Source organism: Microcaecilia unicolor, chromosome 3 (genome assembly GCF_901765095.1).
Source record: "Microcaecilia unicolor chromosome 3, aMicUni1.1, whole genome shotgun sequence".
Taxonomy (NCBI): Eukaryota; Metazoa; Chordata; class Amphibia; order Gymnophiona; family Siphonopidae; genus Microcaecilia; species Microcaecilia unicolor.
In genome coordinates, this window is record NC_044033.1 from 35598317 (window position 1) to 35615412 (window position 17096).

Genomic DNA, 17096 nt, shown 5'->3' on the forward strand with positions numbered 1-17096 from the left:
CACCAGAGGAATGGGAGGATAAGCATACAGCAGGCCTTCCCCCCAATCCAGGAGGAAGGCATCCGATGCCAGTCTGCCGGGGGCCTGAAGCCTGGAACAGAACCGAGGGACTTTGTGGTTCACTCGAGATGCGAAGAGATCCACCAAGGGGGTGCCCCACGCTTGGAAGATCTGGCGCACCACTCTGGAGTTGAGCGACCACTCGTGAGGTTGCATAATCCTGCTCAATCTGTCGGCCAGACTGTTGTTTACGCCTGCCAGATATGTGGCTTGGAGCACCATGCCGAGACGGCGAGCCCAGAGCCACATGCTGACGGCTTCCTGACACAGGGGGCGAGATCCGGTGCCCCCCTGCTTGTTGACATAGTACATGGCAACCTGGTTGTCTGTCTGAATTTGGATAATTTGATGGGACAGCCGATCTCTGAAAGCCTTCAGAGCGTTCCAGATCGCTCGCAACTCCAGGAGATTGATCTGTAGACCGCGTTCCTGGAGGGACCAGCTTCCTTGGGTGTGAAGCCCATCGACATGAGCTCCCCATCCCAGGAGAGACGCATCCGTTGTCAGCACTTTTTGTGGCTGAGGAATTTGGAAAGGACGTCCCAGAGTCAAATTGGACCGGATTGTCCACCAATACAGGGATTCGAGAAAACTCGTGGACAGGTGGATCACGTCTTCTAGACCCCCAGCAGCCTGAAACCACTGGGAGGCTAGGGTCCATTGAGCAGATCTCATGTGAAGACGGGCCATGGGAGTCACATGAACTGTGGAGGCCATGTGGCCCAGCAATCTCAACATCTGCCGAGCTGTGATCTGCTGGGACACTCGCACCCGCGAGACGAGGGACAACAAGTTGCTGGCCCTTGTCTCTGTGAATCATGGGGAGAAGGGTGCCCAGGGAAAGCATCCTGAACTTTTCTTTTACGAGATATTTGTTCAGGGCCCTTAGGTCTAGGATGGGACGCATCCCCCCTGTTTTCTTTTCCACAAGGAAGTACCTGGAATAGAATCCCAGCCCTTCTTGCCCGGATGGCACGGGCTCGACCGCATTGGCGCTGAGAAGGGCGGAGAGTTCCTCTGCAAGTACCTGCTTGTGCTGGAAGCTGTAAGACTGAGCTCCCGGTGGACAATTTGGAGGTTTGGAGGCCAAATTGAGGGTGTATCCTTGCCGGACTATTTGCAGAACCCACTGATCGGAGGTTATGAGAGGCCACCTTTGGTGAAAAGCTTTCAACCTCCCTCCGACTGGCAGGTCGCCCGACACTGACACTTGGATGTCGGCTATGCTCTGCTGGAGCCAGTCAAAAGCTCGCCCCTTGCTTTTGCTGGGGAGCTGCGGGGCCTTGCTGAGGCGCACGCTGCTGACGAGAGCGAGCGCGCTGGGGCTTAGCCTGGGCCGCAGGCTGTCGGGAAGGAGGATTGTACCTACGCTTACCAGAAGTATAGGGAACAGTCTTCCTTCCCCCGAAAAATCGTCTACCTGTAGAGGTAGAAGCTGAAGGCTGCCGGCGGGAGAACTTGTCGAATGCGGTGTCCCGCTGGTGGAGAGTCTCTACCACCTGCTCGACTTTTTCTCCAAAAATGTTGTCCGCACGGCAAGGCGAGTCCGCAATCCGCTGCTGGAGTCTATTCTCCAGGTCGGCGGCACGCAGCCATGAGAGCCTGCGCATCACCACACCTTGAGCAGCGGCCCTGGACGCAATATCAAAAGTGTCATAAACTCCTCTGGCCAGGAATTTTCTGCACGCCTTCAGCTGCCTGACCACCTCCTGAAACGGCTTGGCTTGCTCAGGGGGAAGAGCATCAACCAAGCCCGCCAACTGTCGCACATTATTCCGCATGTGTATGCTCGTGTAGAGCTGGTAAGACTGAATTTTGGCCACGAGCATAGAGGAATGGTAGGCCTTCCTCCCAAAGGAGTCTAAGGTTCTAGAGTCTTTGCCCGGGGGCGCCGAAGCATGCTCCCTATAACTCTTGGCCTTCTTTAGGGCCAGATCCACAACTCCAGAGTCGTGAGGCAACTGGGTGCGCATCAGCTCTGGGTCCCCATGGATCCGGTACTGGGACTCGATCTTCTTGGGGATGTGGGGATTAGTTAAAGGCTTGGTCCAGTTCGCCAGCAATGTCTTTTTGAGGACATGGTGCAGGGGAACAGTGGACGCTTCCTTAGGTGGAGAAGGATAGTCCAGGAGCTCAAACATTTCAGCCCTGGGCTCGTCCTCCACAACCACCGGGAAGGGGATGGCCGTAGACATCTCCCGGACAAAGGAAGCAAAAGACAGACTCTCGGGAGGAGAAAGCTGTCTTTCAGGAGAGGGAGTGGGATCAGAAGGTAGACCCTCAGACTCCTCGTCAGAGAAATATGTGGGGTCTTCTTCTTCCTCCCACGAGGCCTCACCCTCGGTGTCAGACACAAGTTCACGGCCCTGCGTCTGCAACCGTGCCCGGCTCGACTCCGTGGAGCCACGTCCACGATGGGGGCGTCGAGAGGTAGACTCCCTCGCCCGCATCGGCGAAGCTCCCTCCGCCGACGTAGTCGGGGAGCCCTCCTGGGAGGTGGCCGCAGTCGGCACCGCACGCGGTACCGACGTCAGGGACCTCACCCCGGGCGATGGGCCAGCCGGCGCCACGCTCGACGGTACCGGAGGGGTAGGGCGCAACAGCTCTCCCAGAATCTCTGGGAGAACGGCCCGGAGGCTCTCGTTCAGAGCGGCTGCAGAGAAAGGCATGGAGGTCGATGCAGGCGTCGACGTCAGAACCTGTTCCGGGCGTGGAGGCTGTTCCGGGCTGTCCAGAGTGGAGCGCATCGACACCTCCTGAACAGAGGGTGAGCGGTCCTCTCGGTGCCGATGCCTGCTGGGTGCCGACTCCCTCGGCGACCCAGAGCTCTCGGTGCCGACGCGGGGAGGGGACCGGTGTCGATGCTTCTTCGACTTCTTCCGAAGCATGTCACCGGAGCTCCCCGGCACCGACGAGGAGGACGTAGAATCCAGCCGTCGCTTCCTCGGGGCCGAGGCCGAAGGAGGTCGGTCTCGGGGGGGCTGTACCGCAGGAGCCCTCAGGGTAGGAGGAGACCCACCCGAGGGCTCACTGCCACCAGCAGGGGAATGGACAGCCCTCACCTGCACTCCACTCGATGCACCACCGTCCGACGACATCAGGAGACGAGGTCCCGGTACCACCGACGTCGATGCAGCTATCCGATGTCTCGGCGCCGATGCAGAGGGCCGATGTCTCGATGCACTCGATGCACTGGCAGCCAAGGAAGAAGGTCTGGACGCTGATGACGTCGATGCACACGATGACCCCGGTGCCGATGCCGACGAAGAGCCCGAGAACAAAACGTTCCACTGGGCCAATCTCGCTACTTGAGTCCGCCTTTGTAAGAGGGAACACAGACTACAGTTCTGGGGACGGTGCTCGGCCCCCAGACACTGAAGACACGAAGAGTGCCTATCAGTGAGCGAGATTACCCGGGCGCACTGGGTGCACTTCTTGAAGCCGCTGGAAGGCTTCGATGTCATGGGCGGAAAAATCACGCCGGCGAAGTCAAAATCCGAAATGACGAATTTGGAGCACCAAAACTTTAAGGGAGAAAAATCTCGACCGAGGCCGAAAAGAGGCCTACCCCGACAACGAAAGAAAACTTACCGGGGCAAAAACTGGAAATACGGGAAGGGGCAAACGAAACCCAAGGGGGTTTCCGGAGCACTTTCCGAACGAAAAGAAACTTTTCCGAAGAAAAAACACGTCGATTTAGATAACGGACGCGCGAGGTCGACTCTCCGGGGCTCGACACGACAAAAACACAGCCGTACCGAGTGCGGACGGAAGAAGACTGGCCGGCTCGAGCCGGTTTCGGGCGGGAAGACGGCCGCGCATGCGCGGTGCGCGCGGGCGCGCGAGAGCTAGCAAAGGACTTTGCTAGGAAGATTCCGATTGGAGGGGCTGCCGAGGACGTCACCCATCAGTGAGAACAAGCAGCCTGCTTGTCCTCGGAGAATATATTTTGTTTAGCGGGGGTACACCCTCTGAAGGAAAATGGAGAGTTTCTATCAGGTATTTCTTAAAGGTATCAACCAGAGATACCCCCGCTATCAATGGAAAATTTAAGAGTCGGAGATTGAGGCGCCGATTAAAATTTTCAATTTGCTTAATTTTTTGCCTCATATTTATAGAGTCCTTCATAGTCGTGATCTTAAAGGCATTTAAGGCATCAACCTCCTTCTGTATTGATTTAACTTGTGTAGTTATATCTTCTTTAACAGAGTCTACTGTCTTTTTTAAGTCCTCAAACTTAGCGTTCAATGTAAGTACGTCACCTGAAGTCTTCTGGAGTGTAGTGGTGATCTGGTCTAACATCACCTTCAGTGTTTGCAGCGTCACCTCCGAAGTCTGTGCCATAGGGGAAATATTCCCCCTGGCTCCCCGAGTCGTTGCCTGCGCCTCTGGGTCCTCACTGGAAACTCCTTTCGGCACGCCTTCCGAGTCTTCGGGGTTTCCCACCATGGCCGCTCTCGACATCGGACTGGGAGGGATCAGTGAGAACGATGATGGCGATAGGGATACTTCCTCTCCCAGTGGGGCTTCCGCTTCTCCGGACCTCCCCACAGCGGGATCCTCTCCCCAAATCCTGGGAGCACCGGGGAAAAAACGCTCCAGCGATGTTTGAACCGAAGAGGGAGTTTTGAGGTAGGTGGAGGCACTATCCTCAGAGCTCCCTTACGTTTATGGGGCATTTCAACAGGAAAAAAAAGAGCTGTTCAGCTCAATTCTCACAGAGCGTTTTCACGTCCTCCTGGTGCGGCAGCCATCTTGGTTCCCCCCCCCCCTCCTTCAGTCTTAAGTTTTACACGGAACAGTGAGGTCGCTTTTCTGTGTCTCCCTTCAGCTGACGTCTCAGAGTTTAGTTGCCTTATTCTTTCTTGTGTAGTGTCATGCGGGGTCCAAGCATTTTTCTAGCTATTTTATTCTTTAGTCGGGTTTTTCGGCATCTTATGTTTCCTTTATTTTCCATGGCTCACCAGGCCCTCTTAGGCCTAGAGCTCCTTGGTTGAGGCTTCTTTTTTTCACAATCGAGCTGTTTGATTTCACCTCAGCTATTTTTCTGGTTATATGCCAGGTGGAGCAGGACTGTGTCCCTTACAGACACCCACAATTGGTGCCTGCAGTGTCAGGGGCCTGCCCATAATCCCTCTCTTGATAAACTCTGTTGACAGATGTCAGAGAGAGGGATTGGAGGTTGAGAGAAACAGCGCAAAAGGATTTTTGGCATAGAGAAAGCCGGTCCATCAACTTTGGCATTGGTAGCATTGGTCTCAATGGCTCTAGCAGCTGCATTGGACACAGGGGATGCATCAGCATTAAGGAGGTCTTCCTGCCTTGGCATTGGACATCTTCTGATCCCACCCCAAGGTTGAGGAAGGATTCGTCTTTGTCAACACCAAGGGACCCTAATGCTGTGCAACAAGAAGCATCTGAATCGGTCCCCCGTAAAGCACAGAGTCGAGAGCACCCAGTCATTGATGCCCTCGAAAGTGACACCAAAATGAGGAGAGCTCACCCTCCTGGAACACAAATGGGACATGACCGCCTCCATCACGGCCCCTATGTCTTCTAGGGACATGACCAAACCAGCCAAGCCTCAGCCTTTACTAATGGTGACCTTCCAAGAGTGACTCAGGACCGTGATGCAGGAGGAGATAGAGCGCCTTCTTGCCCAGCACAATGCTACGTCTGAGGGCATTGGTGTCTGTTCTGCAGGTCCCACAACCCATCTTTGAAGCAAATGCCCTGCCCGTTGGGTATACATCAAGATTGTGTCACTTTCCATCCCATCAGGGAAGAAAGCTCCCTCGGAGTACAGGTGAACACTGGTTCTTCATTGCCTCACCTCATGCCTGAGCCAAGGTGTCAGTGAGGCAGGCTCAAGCTCAAACTTCATCTTCTCTGGGGCAGTATTTTTATGAGTCTGACTCAGCTGCTTCTGGGTGTCTGAGGAGGCACCAGAGGTCCTCTTGAAGAAGGGGATCCCATAGTATTCCCTTAGACCCCTCCCCACAACATGAAAGAAAAAAATCTCCCCTAGTAACCTCTCCTTCTATGATTTTATCAGGATAATTGCTAAATTCACCCTATTTGAGCTTAAGGATGAGCCCAGGGCTGAGTTGTTGAACATCCTTCAGTTTGATGCCCCATCAGAGTAAGCTGCGACAGTACCTTTGCACAGAGTCCTTAAGAATGTACAGATAAAGCAGTACATCGGATTAATAAGAAGGTCAACTCTATGTATAAAGGCCAAAAGGCTCTCAGATTCAAGAAGCTCCAGCTTATACACTGTTCCATGGTGGTTGAATCTGCTTTCAAGAGAGCCAAAATCACCAAAACTCACTCCTCGATGCCCCAAGGGAGGGGAGACTTGGACATTGGAATCTTTTGTGAAGAAGGTCTTTCAGAACGCTGTGCTTACTTCCCACATTGCTTCTTACCAGCTCTTAATCATGCACTTATAGAATATTGTGCACAGTGTGGCAGTTCGCAGACACACTTCCCCCCTCCTCCTCCCCCCCCCCCCCAACCCATGGAGGGCTGAACTCCCATCAGCTAGTAGTCAAAAAGCAGGGGTATGTAAAACACACAGTTTGGGCAGCCTTTGATGTTTTTGACACAGCGTCCATGGCCTCCACCATGGGTATTGAGATGTGCATGCCTGAGACCTAGAACCTCTGGTTCAGGACAAGCTAGCAGATGTTCCATACTCGGAGAGCAATCTTTTTTATGACAGGTTGAAGAAGATAGCTGACTTCATCAAGAAACGTTTTGAAAACATTGTTAATTGCCTCATCCTCCACATTTCAGAGGTATTCTGGTAGAGGGCAACGAAGGACCTAATACTCTCAAAAGCATAGGTTTCTTCCCTCCCTCAGCTTCCTCCCCCAGAACAACCATGGTTCTAACTCCTGCCAATGGCAGCGGAGACCTCAAAAGTCCCTACAAACATCCCAGTCAAAGCAAGGGTTGAGTTTTTGACTGGCTCCAGTAGGAGGAAGGCTAAATATTTTTCAAGGAAGGTGACCCCTTGTAACCTCAGCCTGGTGGGTTCTTAAAATGTCTGGACATGTTACATACTGCAATTGGATCATATCCCTCCAAATTGTCCTCTAAGAACCTCAAGGTTAAACTCTCAGCACTAGGAATTGCTTGCAAAGGAACTTCCTTTTTACAACAAATACAAACCCATAACCATAAATACTCCAGGACATACCCTCCCTACCTCGGACAGTTTGAAAATACTCGGTGTCACACTCGATCGCAACTTTACCTCGAGAGCCAAGTAAACTCTGTAACAAATAAAATGTTCTATTCAATGTGGAAGCTCAAACGATTAAAACCTTTCTTCCCAAGAGCAACTTTTCAATACCTAATGCAATCAATGGTCCTAAGCCATGTAGATTATTGCAACGGAATCTACGCGGGCTGCAAAGAACAACTCATTAAAAAAAAGTTGCATTGGCTCCCAATCAAAGAACGGATCATCTTCAAAATCTACACCTTAGTCCACAAAATCATGTACGGCGTAGTCCCAGGATACATGACAGACCTTATAGACTTACCAATAAGAAACAAAGTCAGATCATCAAGATCCTACCTAAACCTACACTACCCAAATTGCAAAGGACTGAAATACAAAACAACTTACGCAGCCGGCGTCTACATAAGCGTACAACTATGGAATGGGCTCCCAAAAGCTGTGAAAACAATTCACGACCACTTGAACTTCAGGAAATCACTAAAAAACTACCTCTTCAAAAAGGCCTACCCCAACGACCCCACGTAACCCTCTTCACCTACCAACACAGCATGACTATGATCGAACAGGACATCACGCAATCTTCATCCATTCCGACCCTCCACTTATACCTCATACGATCACTATACAACTTTGTATTTGTTATCCACCGACTGGGCAAACGCCTTTGACGGTACTATGTAAGCCACATTGAGCCTGCAAATAGGTGGGAAAATGTGGGGTACAAATGCAACAAATAAATAAATACTTATTCTAACTGCCCTGCCCACTTCCCTTTGGAGTTGCATTCTATCAGCTATTATATAAGGCTGACCTGGTCCCATGCGACGACAGCAGGAGGGAAGACACAAGCATGCAATGCAAACCGCTTTCAAAGGCTTCTAGAAAGTAGAATGCTGGGGAGCATTTCTGCACTGGGGCTCCATCAATGGTATTGCCCATTAGTCAGAATAAGCATTCTGTTGTCCTTGGAGAGCACCTAGTACAGGTGAGTAATTTTGCTATTTTAACATTGTGTTATCTTTATTGGATCTGTTGTGTTTAGATTTAACAATTTTTATTGATGAATGCTCATATTAAACATTTCCATACCAATCCATACAAAACTAGTAATAAACATATTCAAACTTGTGCTAATACAGCTAAACATTTATCATCAAAGTTTTCCTTCCCCCCCCCCCACCCTATCCCCTTCCCCCCCCATTCTCCTGCCCCCTCTCCCCCTTCCTTCCCATTCTCCTGCCCCCTCTCCCCCCTTCCCCCCCCTCCCTTCCGACTAATATGATACAGACGTTCAAATATTTGAAAGGTATTAATCCGCAAACGAACCTTTTCCGGAGATACGAAGGCGGTAGAACGAGAGGACATGAAATGAGATTGAAGGGGGGCAGACTCAAGAAAAATGTCAGGAAGTATTTCTTCACGGAGAGAGTGGTGGATGCTTGGAATGCCCTCCCGCGGGAGGTGGTGGAGAGGAAAACGGTAACGGAATTCAAACATGCGTGGGATAAACATAAAGGAATCCTGTTCAGAAGGAAAGGATCCTCAGGAGCTTAACCGAGATTGGATAGCAGAGCCGGTAGTGGGAGGTGGGGCTGGAGGTTGGGAGGCGGGGATAGTGCGGGGCAGACTTATACGGTCTGTGCCAGAGCCAGTGGTGGGAGGCGGGACTGGAGGTTGGGAGGCAGGGATAGCGCTGGGCAGACTTATACAGTCTGTGCCAGAGCCGGTGGTGGGAGGCGGGGATAGTGCTGGGCAGACTTATACGGTCTGTGCCCTGAAGAGCACAGGTACAAATCAAAGTAGGGTATACACAAAAGTAGCACACATGAGTTGTCTTGTTGGGCAGACTGGATGGACCGTGCAGGTCTTTTTCTGCCGTCATCTACTATTAGCATAAGCACATATAAGCAGAGGTTCCATACAGAACAGTTGTCAATAACTTTATATGTTTAATTGTAGAATGCATCAGAGTGCAGCCTAAGTGTTATTCAACAAAGTTCTAAATAAAATATGAACTACTGACAACGTTTTGTGGTCATTATTTGGTACTGTACTGCTTACTAAGCATCATTTCTCCCCACCCTATATTGTAAGGCTGCCATTCAACTCAGTATCACAGACATATCAGGAGAACACATCGCATCTTTTAGTGCCACTATCACTTTCCTACCCCCCAGGCTCACCCTCCCCTATACCATACCCACCCCCTGGATCTGTTGTGTTTAAATTAGAGAATGACGCAGGGACAAAGTTTGTCCCCAACCACCCCATGAACTCTGCCCCCGCCCCGTCCCCGCAAACTTTGTCCCCATCCTATCCCCACAAGCTCTGTCTGATCCCATCCTCAGAAGCCTCAAACAGTTATGATTTTATATTGAAATCACTTTATTAAAGGGAATGGGACTTGATATTCTGCCTTTCTGTGGTTTTTGCAACTACATTCAAAGTGGTTTACATAGTATATACAGATACTTATTTGTATCAGGGGCAATGGAGGGTTGAGTGACTTGCCCAGAGTCACAAGGAGCTGCAGTGGGAATCAAACCCAGTTCCACAGGATCAAAGTGCACTGCACTAACCACTAGGCTACTCCTGTACAACTGTTTTATATATCGCAACCAGTACAGAACAAGGATTACAAAAAAAAAAAAAAAGTCTTCCCTCCTCTCTCACAAATATCCCTTCCTCTATTGGGAAGACTGAACAAGCCAAATTACTACAGAATGCTACATAGAAAACTCATGCTAATAGAATACCTCGGTCACACATACACAGAATACAAATGCCAAATATATAATAGCTGACCAAAAATGATACATATATTAAACCAAAACCCCAAGAAGCCACTCCAAAGAAATAGAAAGAGATGCATTTCTTGTTATACCGTGCAAAATATAAAGATCACACATGCCAGGGATGGTGTTAAGGGACAACTGCCCCCTGACCAGAGAGAGCCCCCAAAGCCTGTTGGAAGCAGAAGGTGGCATGGCCTGGTAGTGGGCTTTGGGGTCCCCTCCAAAATTTCTGCCTGGGCCCTAGCCATGTTGAACACCAGTTCTGGCAGGATACACATTTCAAATCTAACATTCTAATCTCAAAATAGAAAATAATTTTTTTTTTAACATGGTGTTGTCTAGTCATTTTATTTTTCAAATCGTGTTGGTCCCAGGCTCTGGTTTCTGTTTCCTTCTGCTTTCTCAACTCACTTGCTAGGATCCCCTGCCCATTTGACATTTCTTCTTTCTCCATGCTCACTATCCATCTTCCATTGTGGTGTTTCTATCTTTCCCCATGTTCAGCATCTCTCTTCTCAGTGTCCCCAGTACTTTACCACTCTGTCCCTATCCCCTTCCCCTGTGTCCAGCCATCACTCCTCTATGTCCCTATGCTCATCAAGTCCAGCATATCCCTTCTACGTTTCTATTCTCCCCCATGTCTAGCATCATCTCTGTGTCCATATAACCACTCCCATGTCTGACATTGCCACTTCTGTATCCATCCACATGCAGCATATACCATCCACATGCAACATCTCACCCTCCTTCCCTCCCCTACAGCAATGCCTCTGTCCCCTTTAGCTCCAGCCCTTCCTCCATTACTGCCCCCTTCAGTACATTGGCCTTTCTGTACAATATTTGAGAAATAAATTGTCTATTTTTTTTTTAATATTATGAGGTGCCCAATGATAACTTGGGGACTTTCTATGCTCATCTGTGTTCTCTTCTCTCTGCATTGTAGGTTCATATAATCTATTTTTCTTGTAGCTAATAACAGTTTCTCATACTTCATATTTGTTAGAAATCAGTGTGACAAAATGCCTAGCCACCTGCCTGGAGTTACCCCGTGGCCACTTAGAGGGGTCTATCCCCAGCACAACTCAGGTCCACCTTCACCTTCCACTTGTTCTCTACACTAGCACCCTCCTCCCACCGACTGGGTCACAACCGCCTCTAGTAGAGTATCCCACACTCCAATTATCCCTAGTGATTTCTAGGTTACTGGATCCACACTCCCAGTGGTCCCATAGTTCCCAGAAAGCACTCACATACCCAACACACAAACCACCAGGATTCTTTATCAGTCCAGACGGGCAGAACGAACAAATGTGTTTATTCTCAAAACTTGGAACAGTGAACAAAAATGTGCAAATAGCAAACAGTAACAAGTAACTGAAAAAGATGGATCAATTAGAAAATTAAGTAAACATCTATATACTATCTAAACAGTACCTGGGAAGATCAGGACATATAATTGTTCACAGAGCCTTAACAAAGAGATCTGTCTCCCTCTTCTTCCAGGCTAAGACTTGAAGCAACAGCCAGCCACTGCTGGGTAATTTCAAAACTCCAGGCCAATCAGAGCCCAGAACAGTCACGTTTCAAATAAAAGCTGGTTGCATCACTACAGGCATCTCCTATGTTCTGTGTGCTAAATGAAAGAAGTCAGTCCTCTGTAACAACTTTAAGCATAAACATGCACCATCTGCTAGCCAAACAGGAGAAATACACTTCAGACATATTTAAGACAGGAAAATATTCAATACGTTTTACAGGCTTAAAACACACTGTTTCTTAACAATCAGCAAATGTAGTCACTTCCCCCTTGGATAATGTTTATAGAATAAAACATTTTATAATGTCAGATGCATAAGGCTTTAATATATGTGTTTATTAATCTTGATATATCGCCTTTCATGTTACTAATAACAGAGGTTCACAGTTTAAAAACACAAATGAGAAAGAAATGCCAATGCGATATAACAAAAGGAGAGGTCCAGAAGAACAGTATAGTCAAACTTAACAGTAAACTCAGCATACACTGAGTCCAACCAGATTAATATGAGGGGCTGCAACCTCCACAATCCACAAACACCTGGGTAAAAAGAAATTTCTTCTATGCAGCCCTGAAATTTCTAGGGAAGGGTTCTGTACATATGCAGGTGGGAGAGCATTCCAGAGCCGAGGAGCAATACAGTAAAAGGTGCTTTGATGAATACAGTCAAGCCTATCCTTTGAAACTGAGGGGGAGTGATGCAGTGAACACAGAATGAGCAAGAATATGGGGTGTGATGAACGAGGCTAAGTATGAGGGGATGCCAGGGTAGAGTGTTTTTGTGTTAGAGTAGTTGTAAACAGTACCATGTTGTTATAGTATTGGCTACTTCCCTTGTGTGCTTACTGCAGATATTCATGTAGAATTCAAGGTCTTTGCTTGTTTAGAGTGTTGTAGACTCTGTATAGCTTTGTCTTAGCAAACTTTTACGAAGGTTTTTACTGTTTTTATTTCTCTTTCATACTAGGGAAATTCCAAAAAGAATAAAAACCGATGATTCATGGTGGCTTTGTAGTCATTGACCATACCAATTAAATTGCTGCATTGCAGAGCAACAGATGCTAATAATTCTGCACACAACCCTTGAATTAGTCCTTTGCTGGAAGAAGGCATTTCATAGATCCGCCTAATGAAAAGTGACTTTGAAACTTTTAAAAAATATATTTGTACCAGGAAGTGCAAACAGAATTTCATATTAGCAGTAACAGAGTAATTAACACCCTAAGCATACTTTACTTATGAATTTTCCTGTTTTTATGGTGCACTTTTAAACTAAATATTAGTTTCATTTCAGAGGCTTTGTATATTTTCAGATCCAACTCTGTGATAACTGTTTGTATTGATAATTGCAACTGGTTAAAATGTTGGACATGTCTGTACTCATACATTAGTTCTTCACTGGAATTCTAAACCCAATATCTCAGTTCATTTGGAAACTTTAATTTTTACTGGCTCATGTAACGTGTACTTTAAATGTATTCTGTCCTCCAGCTCCTGAATCTTGTTCTGTATTATTCAGAATGAATGTGTAGGGAAGTGAATGTCAATAAACTTACTATCACAGTACTGACAGTGAGCTTTATTTAATAGAGAAAGTGGAATAAACACCACCAAACCAGCTGTTCAATCTAGCTGCTACTGGGTCTGGTACATAGGAAGTAATGAGTGAGGTGTTACCTTTTCAGATGACAGATTTATTTAAACTTTTTCCATGAGTAGACCCTGAGGAACTGCTTGATGATCTTTAGAAAATGGGGGACTGGGCATTGAAACAGCAAATAAAATTTAATTTAGACAAGTCCAAAGTGATGACAGGGAAAAGTAACCCTAATTTATAGCATTTCTTCTCAGCCCTCTCCTGGAAGCACACCTAGCCAGTCAGGTTTTCAGGATTTGTATAAGTTGAAGACCCATTATATGCAAAGCTATTTCATAGATATTCACTATAACAATCCTGAAAACCTGACTTGCTAGGTGTGCCTCCAGGAGAGGGTCAAGAAGCACTGGAGTAAGCGCTTCTGTTCTTAGGTACATAAGTATTGCCATACTGGAACAGACCAAAGGTCCATCAAGCCCAGCATCCTGTTTCCAACAGTGGCTAATCCAGGTCACAAATACCTGGCAAGATCCCCCAAAAAGTACAAAACGTTTTATGCTGTTTATCCCAGAAATCGTGGATTTTTCCCTAAGTACAATTTAATAATGGTCTATGGACTTTTTCTTTAGGAAGCCATCCAAACCTTTTTTAAACTCTATTAAGCTAACTGCCTTTACCACATTCTGTGGCAACGAATTCCAGAGTTTAATTCTACATTGAGTAAAGAAAACTTTTCTCTGATTTGTTTTATGTGTTTATGTATTGTAAATTATTAATTTATATTTATTTTCCAGATAATTAGGGTTTTTTGAGTGTACAAAATTCAGGGTTTTTATCATTGTTTTTGCTGTGCAGATTCCTTCTCTGGCTATCTGTTTCAGTAGCATCAACTATATGCATTTGTGCAATGAGGTGTCATTAATGCAGAAAAAACACACAACCCCCCAGATTCTATTAATGGTGCTCAAAATTGCATGCAGAAATTAGGGCACATGCCTAAATTCCCCACACAATTGAAAAATGAATCAATTAGCGCTGACAATAATTAGAATTTATGTGCACATTTCGTTGGCGTATCCTATAAAGATACACATATAATTTCTGGTGCATGCATCTGAAAAGGGGATGTGGCCATGCGAGGGGCATGGGCGTTCCAAGAATTTGCACATACTGTTAAAGAATATGCCAGGTTTCAGTTGGTGTAAATCCTCATACCTAAAAGTTAGTTGCAGATCCCGGTGCTAGGCGCTATTCTATAAACAGCTTCCAACTCGGAGCGCCGTTTATAGAACAGCACTTAGTGCTGATTTTCTTCGGTGGCATATATAGAATTTTGCCCATAGTTCATTAAGTTTTAAAGAATTGTAAGATCCTAGGCAGGCAGTGTGCTGAAAGAATATTAAGGGATGGGGGTGGAGGGGGTTTCCAGTGTTCATTCAACATTATTTAACTTTTTTTTTTGTTCATGGACGTTTTATTTGTGTTTATCAGTTAAAACCTAAATTCAGAAGCCATAACTATAGGTACACAATGCTGGGCTTCAAATTAGGAGTCATCACCCAAGGAAAGAATCTTGGAGTTCTTGTCAATAATACATTTGAAATCCTCAGCTCAGCATGCAGTTACACTTAAAAAAAAAAAAAAAAAAAAAAAAAGAAGAAATCTAATAAAATATTAGGAATTATTCAGACTGCTAAGCTGTGGTAAAAGGGGCCCTGCGCTAGCGTCATCGGCTGTTTTTGCCACAGCTGTTTTGGGGGGGGGGGGGGGGGGAGGGAGCACTTACCACCACCCAATGAGGTGGTGGTAAGGGCTCCCATGCTAACCTGGCGGTAACCGGGCAGCATGCAGCGCTGCCTGATTACTGCCAGGTAACCCTCTGCAAAAAAATATTTTTCTCAATATTTTCACTACGCCAGAAATGGCACATGCTGATGTGGAACTACTGTCAGCACCTGCGTTGGGCCAGCGCGGCAACCCTTTAGTAAAAGGACCCTATGGAGAATAAAACAAAAAAGTATAGTACTTATATATTGATCCATGCTGCAATGATTAAGAAATGATGGACAAGGGTCGAAACAGCAATGGAAGAAGCATATTTCTAGACTGAAGAAATAGAAAAGAGGGGACGCTCACAATAATTCTATTGTGCGTGCAGATATGGCCATGCACCCAATTTGCATGCGCAACCTAAGTGATAAATAAGCCAATTAGTGCTATGAATGTCCAGGTTTGAGTATTCCTGATTAACTTTGGTCATCACAGATTGTAATTTGTACTTTAGGACATTTACATGCTGTTCATGCAGATCGTTGATTCGTAAAATTAATAAAAACTAGGGATACACACTTGACACTTCAATTTTCAAGAAGGAAAATAAAACAAAAGAAAATATAGAAATAACATAAGAAAATAGTCAGGAATTGCCAAATGTTTTTTTAAAGTCCCCACCAGGTTCCCCCAACCCACTGTTTAACTTATGTGCAGCCTATGGGTCTTCTGTGGTCAATAGCAACTCCTGTGTTACCATTGCTGATTTTAAAACTGCCTTGGGCTGACCTATGGTTAGTGCCATTATCTTGTACTGCAGAATTTGCCATACAAAAATTTCCACACAGGAAAATGAGCCGGCTAGCATCAAGTCTTTTATAAACTAGTAAAAGCAGAGCAGGAGCTATAGGCGATGGGGTATGTAGTGAGGTGGGGTGGGGGCATGACACCACCCATAGAGACTTTTGAAAGTCTAGGGGGCCCCTAGGGCTGACAAGGATGTTTCTTTTTCCTTTACATCAAAAATGAACCAAAACTCAATCATTTCTTATTTCTAACAGCACATCCTTAATAAAAGCATTAACATAAAATCTATATGAAGGAAGGTTGAAGGTTCTCTAATTATGACTTTAATGCTATGGTAAAAGGAAAAGTTAGGGTTTTTCAGCTTTAAGTATGAGATATTGTCAAGGGAAAATGTAAGGTTCTCTAACTTGAATTTGAAAATTAGCAATGAAGATGAGATGTTAAGCTTGCTAGCTTAAATTAGAAGGTAGGTCTTGCCTAAGCTTGCTAGCTTTGCTTAACTTACAAGTTAAACAATAAGGGGGCTATTTAATCAAGGGTTTTTTTCTCAAAGGTAAAGCATGTTTTATGGGGGGAATTTAGAAAATTGCTTGGGTATACATGTGCAGAAAGTAGACACTACAGGCTTTCACCTACTTTAACACAATCTGTGCATAGGTGTTCCTTGGATGGTGTAGTTTGGGCGGATCTGGGGCAAAGTTGATGTATGTATGCACATGTTTTAGACAATATGCAATATGCATCTGTATGCATATATTTACAGCTTTGAAACAGTTGTAAATGTGCATCTGACTTAAGCACATATTTGCAGCACAGGTTAGGTAATCTGTTCCAAAATTGCCTTCAATATTATCAGAAGATACAGAGCCCCATCGGTACCATATTTCATTTTCTACACACATTACCAAACCATGCCACACAGATCTAGTGGCATTGCCAGCCTTCTAAGAGGAGCTTAAAAATATTAAATAACCACAAATTATAAACTTATGCAACACAAGTTAATCACTTGAGCTCATTCATAACTCATTTCAAGGTGCCAAACATCCCATCAAAATGGTGGATTTAGTTATGATTGTATTTCTTAACTCAGTCAAACTTTATTTGTGTTAATAACATGTCTACTATAGTTAAAATTACCTAACAAGAAAGCCTAAGGGTCTAGATGTTTTGTGGATATCCAGCAATCTGATTGCAGCTGGATTACATGACTGTATTTAAATATCAATGGCATCTTTTTCTTTTAAGTTATTTAAGTTTTCAAACCAAGGAATGTGA

General features: G+C 46.0%; 1 protein-coding gene across 1 annotated transcript in view; it reads left to right on the forward strand.

Annotated features, from left to right (window-relative positions):
• The window catches only part of PPP1R21 (protein phosphatase 1 regulatory subunit 21), a 200592-nt gene extending 187390 nt beyond the window's left edge, over positions 1-13202 (forward strand). The window contains exon 22 of the mRNA XM_030195830.1: positions 12612-13202. Within this exon, the coding sequence (XP_030051690.1) occupies positions 12612-12641 (30 nt within the window). The 3' untranslated portion in view covers positions 12642-13202. The remainder of the gene's footprint in view (positions 1-12611) is intronic.
• Positions 13203-17096: the final 3894 nt, after the last annotated feature.